Source organism: Zonotrichia leucophrys, chromosome 14 (genome assembly GCF_028769735.1).
Source record: "Zonotrichia leucophrys gambelii isolate GWCS_2022_RI chromosome 14, RI_Zleu_2.0, whole genome shotgun sequence".
Classification (NCBI taxonomy): domain Eukaryota; kingdom Metazoa; phylum Chordata; class Aves; order Passeriformes; family Passerellidae; genus Zonotrichia; species Zonotrichia leucophrys.
The window spans coordinates 171,548-193,969 of NC_088184.1; the positions used below are offsets into that span (position 1 = coordinate 171,548).

A 22,422-nucleotide genomic window follows, 5' to 3' on the forward strand; every position below is an offset into this window, starting at 1 on the left:
AATTCAAGTCTCGTTACATTACTCCTGAATAGTTCCACCCAACAAAGCCAAAAGTACAGCACTATTTGCACCACCCAGTCCAGTAACTAGAACACCTAGCTGAGCTGCATGAGCATAGTTGGGAGCAGCCCTGGATCTGGAGCTGCTGAGGATGACAGTGAGAAGGAAATTAAGCTATGCAGGCTTTAATCCACCCTTAAAAATGTTTATGGGCCAAGAGGAGCCCACAGGAATTAAGAGGAGCCTGTGAAGAGCTCACAGGGCTTTGCTTCTGACCCTGCCTCTCTCTCTCCATCTGTTTGCCAAATCCTCCTGAGGTCCAGGCCCGTTAGATTCACCAGCACATGCACACTGGCTGGAGAAACCTCCTCTGTCTAAAAGCATGAATAATGGGGAGGAAAAACTCTCTCCACTCTCTCCTTTTGCCCTCTGCATGGGGGAAGGGTTCTCTCACAAACTCAGAGGCATGAGAATTTCAATTTAACAAATTAAAGTCTTGTTTTACTTCAAAAGAGACAGATACCGGTAAGAATCTTTTTTTGGCAAAGACTCTCAGGGAAACTAACACATTTAAATGCTCAGTAAGATTATTTTGTTAAATTCTGCAGATGAACCAGTCCGCACTGCTGCACTCTCAGGGTAAAGCTCTGCCCATTCCCTACCGCTTTTACTGGAATTATTAGCAGGGACACTGGAACCATCATTATAAACTGGATCCTCTCTGCAGATGACTGAAAGCCACATTATTTATGATTCTTGCAAACTTTTAAAATTGCTCAGTAAATTCCTGGAGCAGTGAATCAGTTTGCATTCCTACACATCTGTATTTATAGAAACAATCAAACACACTTTAGCCATTTCTTGCTTCCCTGCACTCAGTGTTCTGCAGTGCCTTTAACCTCTAACTAGGCTTTTAACTTTATTCCTCTTCTTGTCCAAATTTACTGTAGTAAGTGCTTGGGGGTTTTTCCCACTGATGGCTGTTTCGCACAGAACTTTCTAGAAACAGCAAAAATACCAACACCTTTCTTCCGTTATAAAGAAGTAATCTCAGAGGCTAAAAATTTACTTATTAATTATATTTTAAGATTGTTCAAGGGTTTAGATTTTTAAATGTGTTTCTTCCTTAGATATCAAACACTGAAATCCCTTAGTCACTCAGCCAGCAACCTGTTTTATAGATTCTGAGAACTTTATAAAACAACATGCTGTGTAAATTTGTGGATTCATTTTTGAATGCTTTTTCAGAACAACAATATAATTTCAGAATTAATAAAACAGGAAAAGAAGTCCTAACAGACACTGACAATGAGCAGTTTCACTTGCTCCATCTAGAGGCTGATGGAAATTATTCCAAGAGAGTGTTTTCCTGGTATAATCTGTATCTCATAGGATTTTGCTGGAAGCACTCTGTGCTAAAGCTTTACTGATGAACCCTTTTAATCACAGCCAAGGGCTAAATCCCCATCACATTGCAGTGGCTCAGCTTTCATCACTTTCCTGCTCCCATTTCTCCACGCAGGAACACGCAACACCCTCTCCTCTCTGCTCTTAACTTTAACTCTTCTACAAATATGGCTCAGTCTTTTTCCTCATACCTGTCTATTTTGCAACCTAAAAGTAATCAAAGAAACATAAAACTAGAAATCAATTAAGCACCTGGAAAAGAGACATGAAGACAACTATATTAAAAATTAATATTGCCCTAAGTTTTTGTAGGGCAGAACAGCACTCTTCATAAATGCACGGCAGGATGGCCTATCCTGGTGCTGAGGAGATCAAATGATGGCATTTGTGTGCAGGGGCCCAAGGGCTTGACCCAGTTCCTGGCTGTGCAGCACCTTGTACCTGCTCTGACATCAGAATTCATTTAATTTAAGTTTCTCCATGCTCATCACAAGCTCTGACAGCAGGAAAAGTCCCAAATCCAGAGTGAAGTGAGCAGCTAACACAGCAGAACAAGGAAAAGATTCCTTGTAGCAATGTATCTGAACAACTTGGATCTCAGTGTGCACCAGCAAATCATCTGTAACTGTTCTTATCAGAATTTTCTCAAAGCACCGTGAAATTCATCAAGGTTACTAAGACATAAACTGTGCTAATATAAGAATGAAGAAGCTGAGAGACTGCATACCAGGATGGCAAGAACTAGATAACAGAGGACTGTAGAACGCCTGCACGGTTACCAATCATGGAAGCTGAGAACAAGGGAACACGACAAAGGTACCAATCAAGAAGTGTGATCTTAGTCGTTTGTAGAATCCATAGAAGTGCGTGTAACGTAAACAATAAACAGCTTCTGCTTGATCATATCGGTCAGTCAATCAGGAGTCCTGATTTACCCGCAATAATCCCACGGCTTTGCCAAAGGAAGATGTTCCTAATGTCCAGATATCACTGCTGCTCATCCTTCATGGCACAAGTGAACTCTTACCACGGTATCCAGGCAGGCTTTAGTTTTCCCCAGTAAGCCACAACATCCAGGGAAACACCTCACTAGCCACTAGAAACAGCAGAGATTTAACTAACTTTAGCCGGAGATGTGAGCACACCCACAAGTACAACTAAGCTGCATCAGAAGTTCGGAGAAAACAGGCACTTGACATTCAGATGAGTTACTCTTGTGAACGAGAGCCTCCAGAGACAACCAGCAGAGGCAGCACTTCATCTCCAGCAGGATGCCAGACCACAGCCCTCAAGCTGTGGCTCACAGCCCAAGGCATGAGGCTGCAGGTGGCCCAGATAAGCAGCCTGACTGGCTCCAGCATCTCTCCTGGCCAAACTCAAATCTACCAAGTGTATCCCCAGCACACAAGAAATCCTCAGTGCTCTCTATGCCACTCTGCCTCCCCATGGTGCTGAAAATTTGCAACAAGGCAGCAGAAACAGAGAACACAAACTGCATAAAGGGTTTTTGGTTTTTTTTTAACTTTTTTGATTAACCAGGCTCCCAGAGGCAGTCATACTACATGTACATGTTATTGAGTGAATAAAACTCAGTAAACAAATATCCATTGGCATTTCACTTTTTCCATTTCTTTCAGAAAGACCATACAATCCTGGCCCTGTTGAAGCTGTGGGAATTTCTCAGTAACTTGAAGAGGATCCAGTACATTACCCCAACTCTTTAAACCTTCTAAAAATAACTAGGCAGAAGGAACACTAATTTGTAAGTCTCTTTCCCATCAGAACATTTTCTGTAATATTTACAAAAAGCATCAAACCCAGTTATAACAGAAAAAGAAACTTTATTATTTGTTCTCCTGTTTTTTGTGTTTTTTATCTTAAGTCTATGCCCAGACAATCCTCCCTAAATGCTGCACAGATGTCTGATGCCCAAAGATGAAATTCCAAAGTTCTGTGGATGCTAACTCATGCTAACCAGCAAACCTTCCTAAGGGCAGGGAATATTCAGAGGAATCAAATCCACAGTTCTGGCCTCAGAACAGTACAATCCCAATGACTTCTGAAAGCACACACTACAAACACTGCTCTTTCATTATAAACGTATAATAGGAGCTCCTATTACAACTGGTTTGGTTTGTAAGGGACCTTTAAGACCATCTTGTCCCAGCACCCTGCCATGGGCAGGGACACCTTCCACTAGCCCAGGCTGCCCCAAGCCTCATCCAAACCTATCCTTGAACACTTGCAGGGATGGGTCAACCACAGCTTCTCTGGGCAACCTGTGCCAGGGCCTCCCCACCCTCACAGGGAACAATTTCTTCCCAACAGCCAATCTAACCCTGCTCTCTGTCACTTTGAATCCAAGTAGGGAATGAAAAAACTCCAAAGAAACAACCAAACAGCATAGCCTCATAGACTTTTTAAATACATCTTAAAATAACCCAATAAACTCTTTGCAAAGCACTCTGCCACAACTCCAATGTCCAAGCTACACTGCATCACAAATTTGTTGACTGCATTCTTCTACTTTAGTGCTGCCAAGAGGCAAGATGGTGTGTGGTGTAGCATACCACGTTGAGCCTGCTACTGCAGCTGCCCTTGATTTCAAAGGTTTCTCATTCCCATGGCCACGTGCTATCACTGCTTTTCCCTGATGGCTTCACTGCTCAGAGCTCAGCTCACACCCTCACCTCAAGAATTCACAGCTTCCAACTCCAGCTTTATGGAGATGCAATAAAGACCTTCAGAAAAGAGAAATAAAAAGGACACGAGAATTCTACTGTTGGTAAAGAAATTAGGTACTTTTTTTTTGGTCTCTCATCATGACAAAGCAGTGGGTGCACTGGAAGCAGAAAGAGTCCCCAGCCCCAGGAGCTCTGAACAGCAAGGCTGACCAAATCATTAATATTTTATTACTTTTTCTCTTTTTTTTTCCAGAGCCTCTACACCTAATTTCAAAGAATAATTTCTGAATATGAACAATTAAACAGTTAATCACCTCAGTCACCGAAGAGAACTGGAATGTGGAACTGGGGAACTGGTATACATATATATATATATATATATATATATGTATTTATAAATGTCACATGGATTTTTTTTTCTGCCAGGGTCTATCCCCAGATTTTAAGTAGGATCATTGATCTGTAAAAATAATCCAGGATTATGGCAAACAACAATGGCTCACACACTATTCTTTAGAGGGAAAATAACTAGCACAAAATCATCCCAAGGCCAAATAATGACTATGCCTCTGAAGAGCAGTGGTACATTGTGAATTGCTTGGCTTCTGCTTTCTTGTCTCTTGCAAAGGAAGAAAATGACTAAAAATAGTAACATATAATCAGAAATCATCACATCATATCAGTGAGAAACCAAACAGAGAGAGAGATGCACAGAGATGCAGGAATCTCATTATGTGGCCTTAATTTGTGGTGGCGGACAGTGTATTCAGTGGGGGCCCAGCAAAGGGAGTGCTGGGGTTCAGTCCAGACTTGAGTGAGGGTGCAGGGCTGTGGGTGAAAGTTGTGTTGGGAGAAAACCCCTCACTTGAGGCAGCTGTGGTTTCATTTTAGCGTGGGAAGCAGGGTGAGGGATGGTATTCTTGCCCTGACTTCATTCAGGTGGGACCCCATCTGCAGTGCTGCCTCCAGTTCAGGGGTCTTCACCAGAGGGATGGTAGAGCTGCTGGAGTGAGTCCAGAGGAGGCCACAGACACGCTCAGACAGCTTCCCACTGCCAGAGGGCAGGGTTAAATGTGATATTAGGATGAAATTGTTCCCTGTGGAGGGTGGGGAGGCCCTGGCACAGGTTGCCCAGAGAAGCTGTGGTTGACCCATCCCTGCAAGTGTCCAAGGCCAGGCTGGGTGGGACTTGAAGCAACCTGGGCTAGTAGAAGGGGTCCCTGCCCATGGCAGCAAGTAGGACAAGATGGGCTTTGAGGTGTCTTCCAACCCAAACCATTCAGTGATTCTATGTTCAGCTTTTTATCCCTATAAGCATTTATTTAGCAAAGATGAAGTAGAAGATTAAGGAATTTAGTTGTCTACACCAACATTAACTTCACCTCATTGCATGAGAACATTCCCAGAAGAAAGGCAGTACAGACATATTTAGTGTTTCTCTTGGGAAAAGAAATAGTTTAAAAATATTAAAAAGCTACACTCACTTGCTGGTCTCAAGAGCTGAAATGGACCCTCAGAAAACAGAAAAATGGTCATTAGTCGTCTCCCCCCATGATAAAAACATTCCTGCATTTCCATCATGCTGTACCTAACATGAATTTTAGAAATGTTTTGGCTCCTTGAAAGCAGCATCATCTACAGGTAAAAAAGAGCTCCCTGCATCTCACCTGATTATCACTCATCTTGCTCCTCACTCAGTGCCTTGATGTGACAGACCCATGGTCTGGGGATGCTCCAAGCAATGCCACCCTTTCTCCTGGACAGCACTTGCCTTCAGCAGACCCTGTTCCAAGTGATCACAGTCATGGTACCTGTACAGCAAACACCTGATCCCGATGCTATGAGAAAGCACACCAGTGGTAGGAGTAAATTCTGGTAACAGACTGTATCTTCTCCATCTCCGAAGGGTTACAGCAAACAGAAGTCACTGACAGCACTGTGTTACAAGGCACAGCCCAAAAGGCCAAACTCTCACCCTCCCACACTGCACTGACAGAGGCCATGAGCTGAACAGAGCTGCAGTTCTGTCATGAAGAACCAACAATTTAAAACTGCAACTAGAGCACACTTCTTAAAATTCACAACTGATTTACCAACTCAAATTTCATAGTTGTTCAAAATCTTACCCTGTACTTGTCACAAAACTCAGCAAATTCCAGCTGTGTTCTCTAATGTCCCTTGCTCTGCTCTGCGTGTTCTCCAGTGTCCCCTGTTCTGCTTACTGTGGTTTCCTCATTTTGAGTGTATTTGTGCCATCACAGCTGGGGCAGATGTGAAAACTCTTATGTTTTCATTGCAGAGCTTGGCCTGAAGTTCAAACCATATTCCCAGTATAGCACACATTACATACCAGCCCTGGAGGAATTTTATATTAGAAATGCATTATTACAATAACCTTTTCATACTGAATAATTAAGATGTATATAACCCTGAATCACATGAAGACACACATACAAGCATTGCATATGGAAAAATACAGCCTTCCTCAGGTAAGGTCTCTGCCGGCAAATAAAGCTGACTGTAAACATGGCCAATTATTAGCAAAATGGCCAAGACATAATAAAAGAGAACAGAATATAATGTCATTTTAACTGTATTTTTAACCTAGCTTTTAGAATTTATTAGCCCAGAAGGACACGCAGTACATAGCTTCAATAATAGGCTACAGAGCTACAAATATATGTGTAAAGGACCTTGAGAATATATAAAAGCAAAAAAGGCAAAAATCAATTTGGCATCAGTAGAAAGATGCTCTGAGCTATGCCCTGCGTTGGAATCTTTGCTATCCTCAAAGACAAATGCACTCCTGAAAGAACATTCCAATCTCCATGGAAGCACAGTGAAATAACATTACCTTTATATCTGCAGAGCTTGGAGATAAAAGATTTCTGTTCCTGACGCTAACTCCAAGAAGTCAAAATGACATCTTTTATCTAGGAGATATTTAATAACCATAGATGGGAGTTTGAGTGTCTTCCATTAAATAAATATCTTTTTTTTTGTTGATGTATGCAAAGATTACCATCTCCCATATTCCTGCTCAGAGGGACCTGAGCCTTTTTCCAATGGAGAATTATTTTTCCTTTATGATGCTCTCCATGAAGTAGGCCTGGTCTTCCAGCACAGCCAGAAGATACAGAGGGACCCTCCCACATCTTGGACCCTGCTCCAGGCTCTGCCTCAGACAGCGTTCACACATCCAGCTTCTCTCATCTCTGGGTGGGACTAATGACAAGGTTAATTGGGACAGAAGATGCATGAGAAGAAAGGGGGGCACACAGAAGAGATGGGCTTCTGGCAGAGCAGGTGGCCTTGAAAACAGCCTTGATCTTATTTCCACCAGGATGGCCAACAAGAAAGAAGGTATGACTGTGAAGTCCTGAAGATGACACTACACCAGGAGGTGTCACCAGCACTAAAGAGAACAAACTATTGGAGAGAAAAACTGAATTATTCTGGAGACCAGAGCAATGCAGGGCTGAACAGCACTTGAGTGCATGGGCATGCACATGAGAACCACCAGTTGTGTTGTGAGAAGGGTGGAGAGGAAGCTGATGATGGAACCATCAGCTAATTGGCCTCACAGTGACATGCTGTGGGCCAGGTGCAACTGCAGCCAAGGAGGGCAGAGAGGAGATGGACATGTTTCCATCTCAGTCATTCCATGTTGTATAGGCCACATCAGACTTGCTAATGAAGGTGAAAGCCCTCACATAAACCTTATTATTAACACTTTGAAAAAGGCCATGGGACACTCACAGAGAGCATTCACATGCTGTAAGGCACAGGTAAGTTTTCTCTGGAAAATCACGTTATTCCTTCTGCCTTTCAGAGAGGATCAGCCCAAGCATCAGATGTGGCTACAGGTCACTCAAGGAAAATATGAGGGAATCTATAAAACAAGATTAGGCTGGCAAGGTGACACATGCCACAGGCCAGCAAATCTGCCTTCTTTGGCAAAGGAACAGAGTTTGGCTCCAGGACCCTGCAGAGACCAGATAGGACAGGACCAGTTTCTCTCAAAGAAATAAATACCTGATAGGGCAAAAACTCACTAATAGTAAAAGACAATGATAGCACAATAACAAACCAGGAAAACCAGGCCATGAATTAAAATCCAAAAAAGAATTCCACTGCAATTTTGAGGAAGGGAGGAATAGAGGCATGAGGTTTAACCAAGCTTGGTACATATTTATGAAACTGATTATGTGACTCAAGTTCCTGCAATACTCAGCGACTGGACATGCTGACTCAGGAAGTCCCTTCCAGTGCTGCTGCCCTGAGTTCTTAAGGAAGAGTGGGTGTTTTTGAGAATGCTGGTGGCAAAACAGCTTTGAAACTGGGGCAAAAATTACTATGCAGTAGAAGTCCCTAGGGCTCAAGTCTGAAGTAATTCAACTCAAACCAAGACAGTGTCCAGTGATATATATCTACTACCTATTACAGCTACACACATTTTTAATGCTAATATCACCTTAATGTGTGTGTATAAACACATAGTATATACTATTAACAGGCTGAGCAGCTGTCAGACATCCATCACCTTGTAACATGCACGACCGAACTCCTGCTTCACACATTGCTTCTTCACACAGCAGACTGCTCTATGAAAGCTGGGCACTTGGACAGAGGCATTCCCAGTAAAATTCCCTGGTAAGTACTAGTATAGATGAGTTTCCTTATTTCAAGAGCATAGATGTGAATCTTCTTCCAAATCAGAGAGTTCATCATACCCCAAGTACAGCAAGTTTAAAGCATCCAACAACCATTGTCCAGACTTTGGCCTGCCTGTTTTTAATTTCTTCCAAAATATTTTTTTTTTCATGTATGACATTGCATTATTGAAGTCACAGTTGGCTCCTGCATATGCCTCCACCCAGGGAGATAAAAGACACTGGTGCACTGGTTTTAAATGCTGAGCAGAGAGAGAGCATGGATAACAATAGACAGTGAAACAAATATTAATGGAATTAACAATATAAAAAGGAAAAAAATTAAAATTACACAAGCTGGTAGTGTTAACTTGTCTTCATGAGGGAAAGGATATATTTGTAGGTATTTTTGTTATCTGGAATTGTGGTGCAAATTATGTGGTGATTTTGACTGAACTTAAGTCCACCACAAAAACCACTCAGCTGAAGGGATGACAAGGCATACAACCGGGGAGGCAGGACAAAGCTGGGGCTACTGAAGTGTGGGCAGTGGTTCAAATAAATGGAATTTAGAAAGATGCTGCAGTTGCATTTAGCACTGATACAAAAGTGGCTGTGATGAAAAACTCTGTTAAACCACAAAACTATCCCAAGAGGTGTTACATCCTTAATTTACAAGTTTGTAACAAAGTGCGCAGAAGATCAAAGACCATGTACAGGTGAGAAGCAGAGCAGCCATGGGCACTTCAGCTGAAGGGGAGCAGGCTGGTGGGATGGCAGGGCTCCAGAATGGGGAAGCAACCTACCTCTGAAGCCAGAGTAAGGGAGGGAGGGAGTGGAGGGCAGAAGTGGCGAAAGGAAGGAAGGAAGTGGCGAAAGGAAGGAAGTGGCGAAAGGAAGGAAGGAAGGAAGTGGCGGAAGGAAGTGGCGGAAGGAAGGAAGGAAGGAAGTGGCGGAAGGAAGTGGCGGAAGAAGGAAAGTGGCGGAAGGAAGAAGTGGGAAGGAAGGAAGGAAGGAAGTGCGAAGGAAGGAAGGAAGGAAGGAAGGAAGGAAGGAAGGAAGGAAGGGGAAGGAAGGAAGGAAGGGAGGAAGGAAGTGGCGGAAGGAAGGAAGGAAGGAAGGAAGTGGCGGAAGGAAGTGGCGGAAGGAAGGGGGAAGGAAGTGGCGGAAGGAAGGGAAGGAAGGAAGGCGGAGAAGGGAAGGAAGGAGAAGGAAGGAAGGAGAGGAAGGAGGAAGGAAGGAAGAGGAAGCGAAGGAAGGAAGGAAGGCGGAAGGAGAAGGAAGGAAGGAAGGAAGGAAGGAAGGAAGGAAGGAAGGAAGGAAGGAAGGAAGGAAGGAAGTGAAGGGAAGGAAGGACGGAAGGAAGTGGCGAAGGAAGGGCGAAGGAAGTGCGGAAGGAGTGGCGGAAGGAAGAGGCGGAAGGAAGGGCGGAAGGAAGGAGGAAGGAAGGAAGGAATGGCGGAAGGAAGTGGCGGAAGGAAGTGGCGGAAGGAAGTGGCGGAAGGAAGGAAGGAAGGAAGGAAGGAAGGAGGAAGGAAGGGAAGGAAGGGGAAGGAAGGAAGGGAGGAAGGAAGGAGGAAGGAAGGGCGGAAGGAAGTGCGGAAGGAAGTGGCGGAAGGAAGTGGAAGGAAGGGAAGTGGGGAAGGAAGTGGGAAGGAAGGGAAGGAAGGAAATGCGGGAAAGGAAGAGGAAGGGAGGAAGGAAGGAAGGAAGAAGGAAGGAAGGGGCGGAAGGAAGTGGAAGGAAGGAAGGAAGGAAGGAAGGAAGGAAGTGGGAAGGAAGGAAGGCGAAGATGCGGAAGGAAGGAAGGAATGCGGAAGGAAGTGGCGGGAAAGGAAGGAAGGGAAGGAAGGAAGTGGCGGAAGGGAGAAGGAAGGAAGGGAAGGAAGGGGGAAGGAAGGAAGGAATGGCGGAAGGAAGGGAAGGAAGGAAGATGGCGGAAGGAATGGCGAAGGAAGGAAGGAAGTGGCGGAAGGAATGGAAGGAAGGAAGTGGCGGAAGGAATGGGGAAGGATAGGAGGAGTGGCGGAAGAAATGCGGAAGGAAGTGCGAAGGGTGCGGAAGGAAGGGAAGGAAGTGGCGGAAGGAAGTGGCGGAAGGAAGGAAGGGCGGAAGGAAGTGGCGGAAGGAAGTGGCGAAGGAAGGGAAGGAAGTGGCGGAAGGAAGTGGCGGAAGGAAGTGGGGAAGGAAGCGGAAGGAAGGAGGAAGTGGGAAGGAATGGAAAGGGCGGAAGTGCGGAAGGAAGGCGGAAGGAAGGAAGGAAGGAAGGAAGGAAGGAAGGAAGGAAGGAAGGAAGGAAGGAAGGAAGGAAGGAAGGACGGACAGGAGCAGCAGGGCAGCCTGTGGAGATGATGGAGTCACTGTCCCTGGAGGTGTTCAAGAAATGACAGGACATGGCATTCAGTGCTCTGGTCTGGTTGACAAGGTGGTAATGGGTCAAACGTTGGACTTGATGATCTTGAAGGTCTTTTCTAACCTAAATGATTTTGTGATGTCCTTGCCAAGACACTGTTCTCCCCTCCAAAGTAGAATTCTCCAGTTTTGCTAATAAATAGAGATTACTGATTTAGCTCAACCAAAACATGTATTTGGGCTCTCTTCCAAAGCTATCACTGACTGGTGAAAGAAAATTACAAAATACACTGAAATGACACCTCTCTTCATTGTGGGGAAGGGAAGGTACTTCTCCATACCCACATTTTTCAAGATGTATGATAGGTCATACTGTACACTTCTCCCATATGTGCTGTTCGTAAATGTATTGCCAGTGGTGTCTTTCAGTCCTTCTGGAAGCACAGAATCCCAAACCCAAAAACGGCAAAAAGCTAATGTGCTTTTGGGCCATATGCCTTGAAAATACCCAACCATTAACAGATCAGCAAATTTTCCTGTTTTCAATTAGTATTATTATGTACAATTATGTTTTGGGAGAAACCTGGCACACGTCCAGTGGGAATACCTTTCCACAAAACCTTGCAGGTGAATGGGCAGGCAATTCTCTGTTGATGCTTCCTGTCTTGAGGGGGACAAGCAGGTCTGCTCTGGAACTGAGGAGCAACTCACCTTCGTACCACCAAGTGGGATGGCCATGATCCAGTTAGAAAAGGAAAGATAAATAAGAGCCTGAAACTGTTTTTATCAGACTCAGCTGATAATGTCCTGCTTTGAGCACGTCCCTTTCAAGCAGGACATTGGGACAGAAGACAGACACTAGCAGGTGTTCATGAACAGAAGAGGCCATGTCACAATCAGCTCAGGAGCAAAAGGTTTGGTGCTTCCCACTGAATCCTGAACTAAAGCCACCTGTTCTGCCAGGCAAGATACAGCTTCTCTCACCTGGGACACCCCTTGCTTCCTCCTCAATGGCATTAAAGGATCCAGCCAGCTACAGCTGGTCAGAGGCAATAAGACAACCAGTGATGATGGGGATATGTGGGCCCATCTCCATCCTCACCAGAGGACAAGAGAAAGAATGAAGGTGGCCAAGATGCCTTTGTTAGATGGAAGACTGTATTGTTTTCAGATAAATGAAGACTGACTGTGGATTTTTCTTGAAAATTCAGTTATTGCAATTTCTCTCCAGACTTGATAGAATAAGGGGCATGGCTTTAAACTAAAGGAGGTTAGATATTACAAATAAATTATTCCCTGTGAGGGTGGGGAGGCCCTGGCACAGGTTGCCCAGAGAGGCTGTGGCGGCCCCATCCCTGGAAGTGTCCAAGGCCAGGGTTTGGATGAGGCTGGGATCAACCTGGTCTAGGGGGAGATCTCCCTGCCCATAGCAGGGGGTGAAAGGAGATGAGTTTGAAGGTCCGTTCCAATACAAACCATCTGTGATTCTATGATTTAAATCCATCTGCAATGGCAGTAAAGCCAAATCCTCTCAGACTTCTTGGCTTTTCTCTTACAGTTGCTTGCTGAAACTCCAGTAGTAACTTCTGCCTACATATACCTGGGGAAATCCCAAAAGCATTACTGACAAATCAATCTGCAGAGCCGTGAACAGAAAGGGACCAGGCAGCAGTTGCTCCATTGCACCAGAGGGAAAAAAGTTTCTCATAAAAGCTCACTTGGGGATCACAATTTGACTTATGCAGTTAACCCTGTTGAGGAGAAACCTAGCCATTGCCTCTGATCATCATTATCAACTGATATTCAGATTATCCTGAACTGCTTTTTAAATAAAACACAGCTCACAGTGCTTGCTCACTATTTTGCTTTCAAGGCAATTTTTAGTAACACTGATATTTATGAATATTAGTAATTGCCATGAGCTTGAGTGAGGATTTGTATGAAGGATCTGTGTACGGATACAGATTTTTTCACTCAAGATTAGCGAGAATAAAAGTTACCAAATGGCAAGGACTGACTGGCATTACATGTGGAAAGCCTAATTCCTCATAGAGAAGTGATTTAAAAATATGCATCATATGGGCAGTCTCTATTGCAAAACAGAATCACAAACTGACTGTTACATTCCTTTAAATTAACAGAACTTGTAAACAGAAGAATCTCTAAATGCATTTCATCCCATCAGTGTAGAATTCATACAATTTGTTGGAAAAATTGTAATAACTAATCATGTGTTTATAGCAAGTGGCTTTCCAACAGCTGATGTCCTATAACATCACCTCTAATAAGGTAGAAACATGTATAGTTTTCACAAAAAAATTTATTCTGCACACAAACTTTCGATGGGGAGAAGATCAAAAGAGGCAAGGGAAGGACAAGCTGCTTCTGCATCTCTTGGAGCATAAACCCAAAGCATTTGTACTTCAGCTCTCAGTCTGCATTGGGTATCCTCCATCAGACCAGCTGGGGAGAAGCCAGCAGCAGGACACACCTCACTCCACAGCTCAAAGCCAGCACTGGCTGATGAGCTGACATCTCCAGAACAGCACAGCACATTCTACATCCTTCAGGATGTCTCCCTGCTGCCAGCCCAGGTTCCACCTGTGCTGTCACCCCACCTCACAGCCAACCATGCCTGTATCGCCCTTCTCCTGTAGAGCAATGCACAAAGGATGAGACAAAGAGAAAAGGGCAGACTGCCACAACACTACCATGATACCAGGAAAGGGAAGAGAGTGGTTCCTGCCCTGGTGTCCTGTGGGCAGGAGCAAGGGAGGCAGCACCTGATCCAGAATGGCAAGCAACACTCCAGTTGCTGGCAGAGCCAGCTCTCTAACATCTCTTTGAGCAGAGAAAAGGCATCAAAAAGTTATGCCTCAACAAATGCCCCCCCAGTCCACCTTCAGGGGAAGAAAGGAATTATTTCCTTACAGTTATATGTATTAACATCAATCCCAGTCCTGCATCAGAAGACACATGATGGGATAGTAAATTTTTAGCTTACAGTCCTATTCAGTTATATTGCTACAGGTTTTGTAAGGCAAGGCATGTCCAGCATCCCAACATGCCAACCTTTCACATGGGGTATGTGTCGATTGCCACTGCCAATGCAGTGAGCCGCTGTCAATTTTAGGAGCTCTCCAAACAAAGACACAGAGTCTGATTTTAGAAATGAGACGTTTATTCTGTGCAGGTTGCAAGGTGTAGGTTTCCACAAATCAAGCACACTGGGGTAAAAAGTTACGTCTTTTATACAGTATAAGCCTCTCTAATACACATCCACGTCTACCTAACGCATATTTATTTGTATGACAATTTTAAATAATGCCTGAAACACAAAGTTATTTTTCCTTATTAAGCAATTTCTATTGCAGAAGTTGTCAAACAACATGTTTACAAAGGTGAGAAAATTCAGCCTGGGGAGAGATAATTCAGTGTGAAGATATCCTGAGGAGGCTGTAAGAATGGCCAGTGAGTTTCTTTTACCAGTTCAGAGGGAACATTAGAATCTTCATCTAAAATAACTAACCTGCTTAGATATAAATTTCAAATTCAGGTATCTCCAGAAACAATTTTATGTTGTTGGTTAATTTTACTATCTTCAGTTGCTGAGTTTTAATCATAATGTACAATATTGTGTAATTGTATTGTCAATTGATCATTTGACTATGATCAATTCTGAATCATGGTCAAATGAAATCACTGAAAAAAAAGGCATGAGAGAAAACTGAGACACAATGGTTAACACCCCAAAATGTGAGCTTTACCTCATCCAGAAGACCCAATGGGATCACCACAAATTCTTTCACTTGTGTTGCTTTCTACTTCTGAGCAACTAAATGGATGTATTTTGGAAAAAAGGAAAAAAGTAACATAAATATATAAGCAAACATCTGCCTGCTCAGCAGAAAATTATCTTCACAAGTATCATAGTAGTTCTGATGAAAATAAAGAATCTGGTTTCTCCAGGACCAACAGCATTTGTAAATCAAGACAACTGCAGAGAAGAATTCAAGGTTAATTGGAATAACCCTCTAATAACCACAAAGATTTTCATACTTGTTCCATGGGTGAAATCTGGCAGTACCTGCAGGCTCCAGGAATGGATCAAGAGGGCCTAAAGGATATGGAGACAGATCTGGTACCAAGTGAACCTGCACTTCATGCTTGTCAGTTATTTTCACCAGCCTATACTGCAAAGGATTCAGGTAAAAGTATCTGGTCTCCCACATTCCACAAAGTTTTCCTCTTTGGATGGTATGAGGTCACCATCAGGCTGCAGAAATTCCCATTAATCAGCTATTTGTAAGATCTGTTTTCAGGGTGGGGAAACAAAACATCTTCCCAAGGTGCAAGTCATTCCACAAAGAAAGCAGATTTAAGGCAGGACAAAAGAAAGGACTTATAGTGAACATCAGGGGCTGGAGCCCACAACTATGACTTTTGTCATCCTTCCTCCCCACCTTCCTAAAGTGAAGGAGGGTATGAGGCGGGACAATATTTAAGGCATCCCTTAACAAAGGAGAGAATTTTTACAAGCTCTTGTGCTGTTTGAGATGCAGACAGAAGCCAGCAAGCTCACCGTATTGCCACTCAGTCGGAAAGCTCTTCAGGTACATGTGGCAGCCACAGCGCCCCTCACAAAGGACCAGCTCTTCCAAAATACTGCCACTGATCTTCAAATAAGACACCAGAGCCCTCTTATTAAATAAAAATTATTTACTGATAATTGAATGTGCTTATAAGGCAGATAACAATGCAAACAGCAAGATGTAATGAGGAGTGATGGCCACAGAGACATGACAGCAGGAGATGGGGATACTGCTTCTTGTGGGAAAGGATGAAAACACCCAGGTGCCTTTCAAGTAAAAGTCCTACACTTGGCAATGCCAGCAAAGGGCTTTCACAGTTAACACCCTGCCCCTGGGGAACACAGGCACCTGCTGGGGCCACTAAGCTTGGCAGAAAACTGGGGTTGCTCTTGGACACCAGGTTAAAGATGAGCCAGTGATGTGACCTTGAAGCAAATAGCGTCCTAGGCTACAGCCAGCAGGTCAAGAGTGCTGTGCCCAGGGATGGGACTCTCCAGCAAAAGGGAGACAGGGACAGACTGAAGAGAGCCCTGTGAAGGGCCCCAAGGATAAAAGGACTGGAGTACCTGGAAAGAGCAGGCTTGGGGAGGCGGGGGGGGAGGTGTATGTAAATACCTGAAGTGGAAGTGCAGAGATGAAGGAGCCAGTCTCTCTCCAGTGGTGCCCAGTGACAGAACATGAAGAAATGGGCACAAACTGGAACACAGAAGGTTCCCTTTAAATATAAGAAAACCAGTTTTCCCTGTCAGCACTGGCACAGGTTGCCCAAGGAGGTCTTGTAGTCTCCCATCATCTTGGAGATACTCAAACACTGCTTGGACACACTCATGGGCACCCTGCTCTGGGTGATTCTGCTTGAGCAATGGGTTAAAGCAAATGAGCTCAAAGGCTCCAACCTCAGCCAGACTGTGATTCTGCCAAAAGACCCATGGAGAAGCCCACAAGACAATAATGCTGAAGAGAGCCCACTGGGCATGTCACAAGAGGCAGGACACACTGCTTCAAGGGCTTACTGTGCTGCTGAACCCCACACTGCACCCCAGGCAGCTCGAGGCAGCACCGCCCATCTCCCAGCCAAGTCCAACATCAACCCACATATTTACATGCAGACTCCTTTCTCCCAGAGCCCAGCAGAGGCCCATGACACTTACATGGCAACAGCACCTGCCCTCCAACACCTGCAGCCTGGAAACACACCGACCACCCCAGCAGTCAGTGTATGGGAACAGCCACTGGTTTTCCCAGCGACATTCCAATGGAAGCTGCTCCCAGCTACAAAAAGCCTTCAGGAGGGATCAGACCTCCTGATCAGCACCGAGTCATCTTCAATTATCACTGTTTCAAACATTCTAATGAGCATGAACTTATGCTGCAAATCACACAACACTCTTACTTTGCTACTAAGGCACTTTGTGTTCTATGGACAGCCACCACTATTCCCTTGGGATGTAAATTTCCCTAGAAGCAGTTTTCATGCAACAAGAGGTCTGAAGGCACCTCCCACATGGCAGAGGCCCATCTGGCTTTCCTAACTCCAAGAAGCCATGCTAACATACCCCAAACATCCCTGCAAAGCTTTTATGTGCATTCACACATGCACATTCATCTTGGCATCAGTGCCCAGTGTGATGAACAATCACTGCAGAAATCAGCATTTAGGGCACACAAGTGATGCCTGTTTTCAAGAGAGAAAGAATAGAGAACATTAGGAAAGCAGCTGGCATAAATCAAAATGTCTCATTAAGAGTGGACCCAATTAAGGCCTACTTTCCCTGAGGATTTCTGCAGGTGTCCCTAGCCCTTTCCTCATCCCAGCTCTACACCTACATGCTCCCTGAGCAGACCCCACAAAGAAAAGGAACATGCTGGACCCACCTGCCCCAGACCCACCTGCCAACTGTCCTGCTGCCACCAATCACCGGCACGCTGGCAACTCTGTCTACCCCCTCAACATGCAAGACCTTCAATTAACCTTTCTCTTTCACTATTCACCAAAAAGACACCCCAAAAATTTTAAGTAACCTTTTTATTTAACAAATACATCTGAAAGCAGCCACTAGTTTCCTAAGTTATTTGGGGCAGCTCCTAAGACAGCAATCACCAACAGCTTTATTTCCTTAAGACATCAAGCTAAACCAAATACTTTAGCCAGTAAAAATAAGTAATGTCCTATGCACCAGTGCAAATACCAGGGCCACAAAGGTGGTTAAGGAACTGGAGTATCTTGCACAGGAGGAGGAGCCGAGAGGGCTGGGCTGCTCAAGAAGATTCTGGGAGATCTGACCAGTGTGCTCAAGTACCTGCTGGGAGGAAGAAAGGATGAGGGGGCCAGACTCTGCTCTGGACAGGAGGCAATGGGCACAAGGGAAACCACACAGAATTCCATCTGAACACAAGGACATACATTTTTCCTGCAAGGGGTCAGACACTGGGACAGGTGGCCCAGAGAGGCTACAGACAGAGAGTCTCCATCCATGGAGATGTTTAAACTCTAAGCAGGTCCTGGACAACCTGCTCCAGCTGCCCCTGACTGAGCATGGGTGTGGGACTCAATCTCAGGTGATCAAAGACACACTAGAGGAGTCTGTGATTCCACAGACGACCACACCGCACAAGCAATAATGACCCTATGTTCACACATATGTATTCTATGTTCGTATGAAACAGATGGAAGAAAACAAAACCACCAAAAATCTGGTAGAATCCTGTATCTTCAGTAGCTGGGAGGTCATGGAAAATTGCAAAATTCTGTACTAAGCTCTGTAATGACAGCAACTGACAGCACTGCCTCATACCAAGAAACTTCTATTCTAAATCCACTTGCCCGGATGTTTCTGCTGCCCTATTTTAGGACAAAAACATGGAGTCTCTACAACCTAAGCATTTAGAAAGTAAAGCATTAATTTGCTTTTGGCAAAGATTGATTTAAAAGACAATATAGAGAATTGTCTTAAGACATAATTTTGACAAGGAAATATTCCTTATGGCCTTAATGAAAAGGAAGTTGTTTCTCTGCCTGCGGCACAGGTGTGGGAACTAGATGACCTTTAAGGTCCCTTCCAACGCAAACTATTTCATGTTTCTATGATGCTACAATTAACCCTAATTTAACAAACCATACCTATACAGTCTGTTCGTGCACAACTGCTGCATAAAGATGAACACCAAGGTGTGATGGCTCTGCACAGTGATAATCAGCCAATACAATGCACATTTTAATGCCAGAACAATGCTCACCTGTGGTTTCTGTTTCTTTGAATTTCATAAATTAATATAAAGTAACTGTAACTCAGGGTCCTTTGACAGGATATTGCAAAAGAACAGATACGTTTTTCATCTCCAACCTCTCAGTGTTGATTTGATTATAGTAATTGGAACCCATACACAGAGAGGAATCAAGACTGAGGTCAAATCCTGTTTCCAGGGGAGGATCTTCCCAGTTAGAAGAGAAGATCCCACCCAAGACTTGAGGCACAGCCCAGGAAACTGATGCTGTTGGGAGAGGTGGGATGGACAGTCCCTGTCTCTTTGGCACTGTTTCAGAGCAGCAATGCACGTTCTGGGAAGAAAATAGTTTTCTGGTTTTTGATTGTGTACAATTACCTGGTAGCCAGCAGAAGTCCTTGTCATATACGGACTTTCACCCCCATACCATACAATTTACTGCAGAGTAAGCAGTGCATGGGAAACAGGCACAGATAAATAATGTACTTTGTTACATACTGAGGGAAAAAAACAAGCAGCTGTGTATTCCATGCATGGCCTTGTATAAGGGGCTTGTAGAGGCACAATGCTCACTTATTGTCATAAGAAACACATTATCTATTCCTTTTTGATAACAAGTCTTCTTGCAGACACTTCCCCCACTTACTGTGTGTAAGGATGACAAGAATATCTCCTTCATCATCATCATCACTGGCACTTTTTAAATCTCACTTTCTAAAAATATCATTGGCAAATGGTATTCTGCCACAGTTCTGAAATTTCCTTGCAGGGAATGTAACTGCCATCAGTACATCTGCTTCCAGAAAACACATCCTGTATCTAGTAAGCCCAGAAGAGAAATCCACCCCAGTCCAAAGATGCAAGATGATTCCAAATGGACCGGTCCAACCCCCATTGGCAGTATCATTTTTTTCCCAAAAATAGTGCACTTTAAAAATTATTTCTCTGAAGCTGCAAAATGCTGTCTCTACACAACCTAAATAAACATCATGTACTCAGAATAATTTTTGATCTCTATAAGCATTCAAAAGAACTTCAGGATCATTTATTAGTCCATTAATACATAATTAGAACTTGGGACTAAAACTTTTAACTGACTGGCTCTTGCTTTCAGTATCAGTAATGGACCACAAGTGTCCTCCCCACTGAGTTACCAAGCTTCTTGCCCATGATTATTAAGCAACACAAACATGTCTATGAAAATCAAGCATCTGCTTTACACCATTCTCCAGTTCAACAACTATTTCATTACTACCATTTCTTTTATTTTATTGATTACCCCATATCAAATCAGAACTTGACTCCGAGGAAAGCAACTGAATCTTAAATCTGCTCTTCCTTAGTCTAAAGACAGAAAAACCCCACTTTTTAAGAAGTTTAAAGGAGAGATGATGTGGTGGGGATGATGTGGTGAGGATGGACTGTTTTCAGCACCAAAGCTCTATTCCAGCTCACAGATTGTCACTCCAAGAGGCTGAACAGCAATCCCTATGGCTCCCAGCCTTCAAGGCTGAAAGGATGCTCTTTATTTCAGCAGGGACAGGCGCAGATGCAGCAAGATGACAGAGTGCAGATCACCTCCCCTCTGTCTTGTCTACATCCGAGCCCCTGTAATCGGAGCATTCTTCTTCCTCTCCATCAGAGGGGTCAGATTTCTCCTGAGCCACTTCCAAACAACCCCATCAGCTGGGCAACCGTGTCCCCGCTCTCCCGAAAGCGCATCCACGCTCCAGGAAACGGCAGGTGCTGATTTGGGAACAATTTTATTAAAACTCAATGCATAGTTTTGATACAGTAAGTTTCAAAAATAAGACGTTATACTCTAAAGGCAATTCCTTGCTCCAATGAAACAGCTTACAGCTGACATTGCGAATGCTGGATGACTGCACAAATTACCCATTTTAAAAACTATTTTTTACACCACAAATTATGCTGACCCCTCCGGATGCTGTTAGCATTGCAAACCGATTTCTAATTCCTCAGGAATTCCACAGGATTGCAGCTATTGTGGTTCGGTTTTTTTCCCTCCCGCTATCACGGTGCAGCTCAGCCGCAGTGGCCGAGGCCCCGCGGTGCGGCAGAGGAGCCGGGCCGGGCCAGGCCTGTCGGGGTCGGGGGAGTCCCGGGTCCTCGCGGGAGGGGATGCGCCTCGCCTCACCCGGGCCCGCCCCCGCACTCCGTTCTAGAAGGTACCGGCGGTCGCTGCCCCGGGGCGGCCGCCCCCCACACCGCCTCCCCTCGAACCGGGCCCACCGCGGGGGCGCGGGCAGCAGGCACCCGCCAGTGGCGGCGATCGGGGCGACGGAGCGAAGGTCTGTGAGAGGTGGCCGAGGCCGCATCCGTGAGCCGCCCCCGCCACCCACTCGGCCCTCCCGCTCCCCTGCACTGGGGCCCCCGCCCGGCCGTGGCCAAAATAGTCGCGGGGCGGCGGCACTCACCTCCTCGGCCTGCTTGCGCAGCGCCTTCTCCCGCTCGTACTGCGTGAGCAGCTGCTCGTTGTCCTCCCGCAGCAGCTCCAGCTCCACCTCGTGCTCCTGGTTGTCGGTGAGCACCGAGTCCAGGTTCTCCAGCACCGTCACCACCAGCGGCATCAGCTCCTTCACCACCTCCTCGTCGTAGCAGTGGATCAGTCGCTCGAACTCGCGGTAGATGCTGTTGGCAAGGCCCGAGACCCGCTCCGACATCACCGACCCCGAGCAATAATCATCGCCCGGGTACCCCCCCACGCCGCCATCGTCTAGCTGGATCTCCAGCATCCTGCCGGCCGACAGCTCTCCACCCCGCTCCGCTCGCCTCTGCTTCAGGCCCCGCTGACGACGCCGCCGCCACCGGGCGCTGCCCCGCCCCGCCCCGCACGCGGCGTCACGGTCCGCGGGCACCGGTCGGGGCGGAGCTCGGCGGCACCGCCCAGAGCTGCTCGATCGGGGGTGCGGGTTACCCGTGCTGAGAGCAGGCCCAGCGCCGCAGTGCATCTGGCACCGGAGACAGGAGCGGCAGCGGTGACGGCGAGCCGCCCGCGCAGCAAACCGCGCCGGGAGCGAGACCGCCCGCGGCCGGTGCCGGGCCCCGCGGCAGACAAAGGCGGCGCATGCCCGGGTCGCGCCGCATCTCGGACACGCACTGGCTCCGGGAGGCGCGTTACAGACCCGTCACAGCCGCGGTAGTTGTGCTTCCAAGATCAGGCAGCCGTAGTTACTACAGAGGCAGCAGACAAGGACCTGTTCAGTCAGGGATGAACTGAAAGCCAGAGGGCCAAATTGGCCATCTCAAGTCTTCAAAGAAAATTCAGCATAATCCCGAATTTAATCAGTAGATTTCCCAAAGCAACAGCAGCACACGCCACATTACGGGCAGAAGCTCCAGCAAATTACGGGCGGCAGCCTCTAGCACCCTCAGCAGGTGTCACAGAAGTCAGTCTGCCACATCCTGGCCTAAGCTGAGTTTGGGCTGTAAGCTGGAAGACAGCAGGAATCATTCTGCTCTGTACTGAGAACAGCCTGGCAGCAGAGA

At 45.7% G+C, this 22,422-nt stretch overlaps 1 protein-coding gene across 27 annotated transcripts in view; it reads right to left on the reverse strand.

Moving 5' to 3' along the window:
- MAPK8IP3 (mitogen-activated protein kinase 8 interacting protein 3) overlaps positions 1-21,951 on the reverse strand; it is an 81,485-nt gene extending 59,534 nt beyond the window's left edge. For 21 of the 27 annotated variants that reach the window (XM_064725872.1, XM_064725868.1, XM_064725860.1 and 18 more), the window contains exon 1: positions 21,351-21,951. In XM_064725872.1, coding sequence (XP_064581942.1) covers positions 21,351-21,884 — 534 coding nt within the window. In that variant the 5' untranslated portion in view covers positions 21,885-21,951. The remainder of the gene's footprint in view (positions 1-21,350) is intronic. The other 6 variants (XM_064725870.1, XM_064725871.1, XM_064725869.1 and 3 more) reach the window with 1 other exon arrangement.
- Between the last annotated feature and the right edge of the window lie 471 nt (positions 21,952-22,422).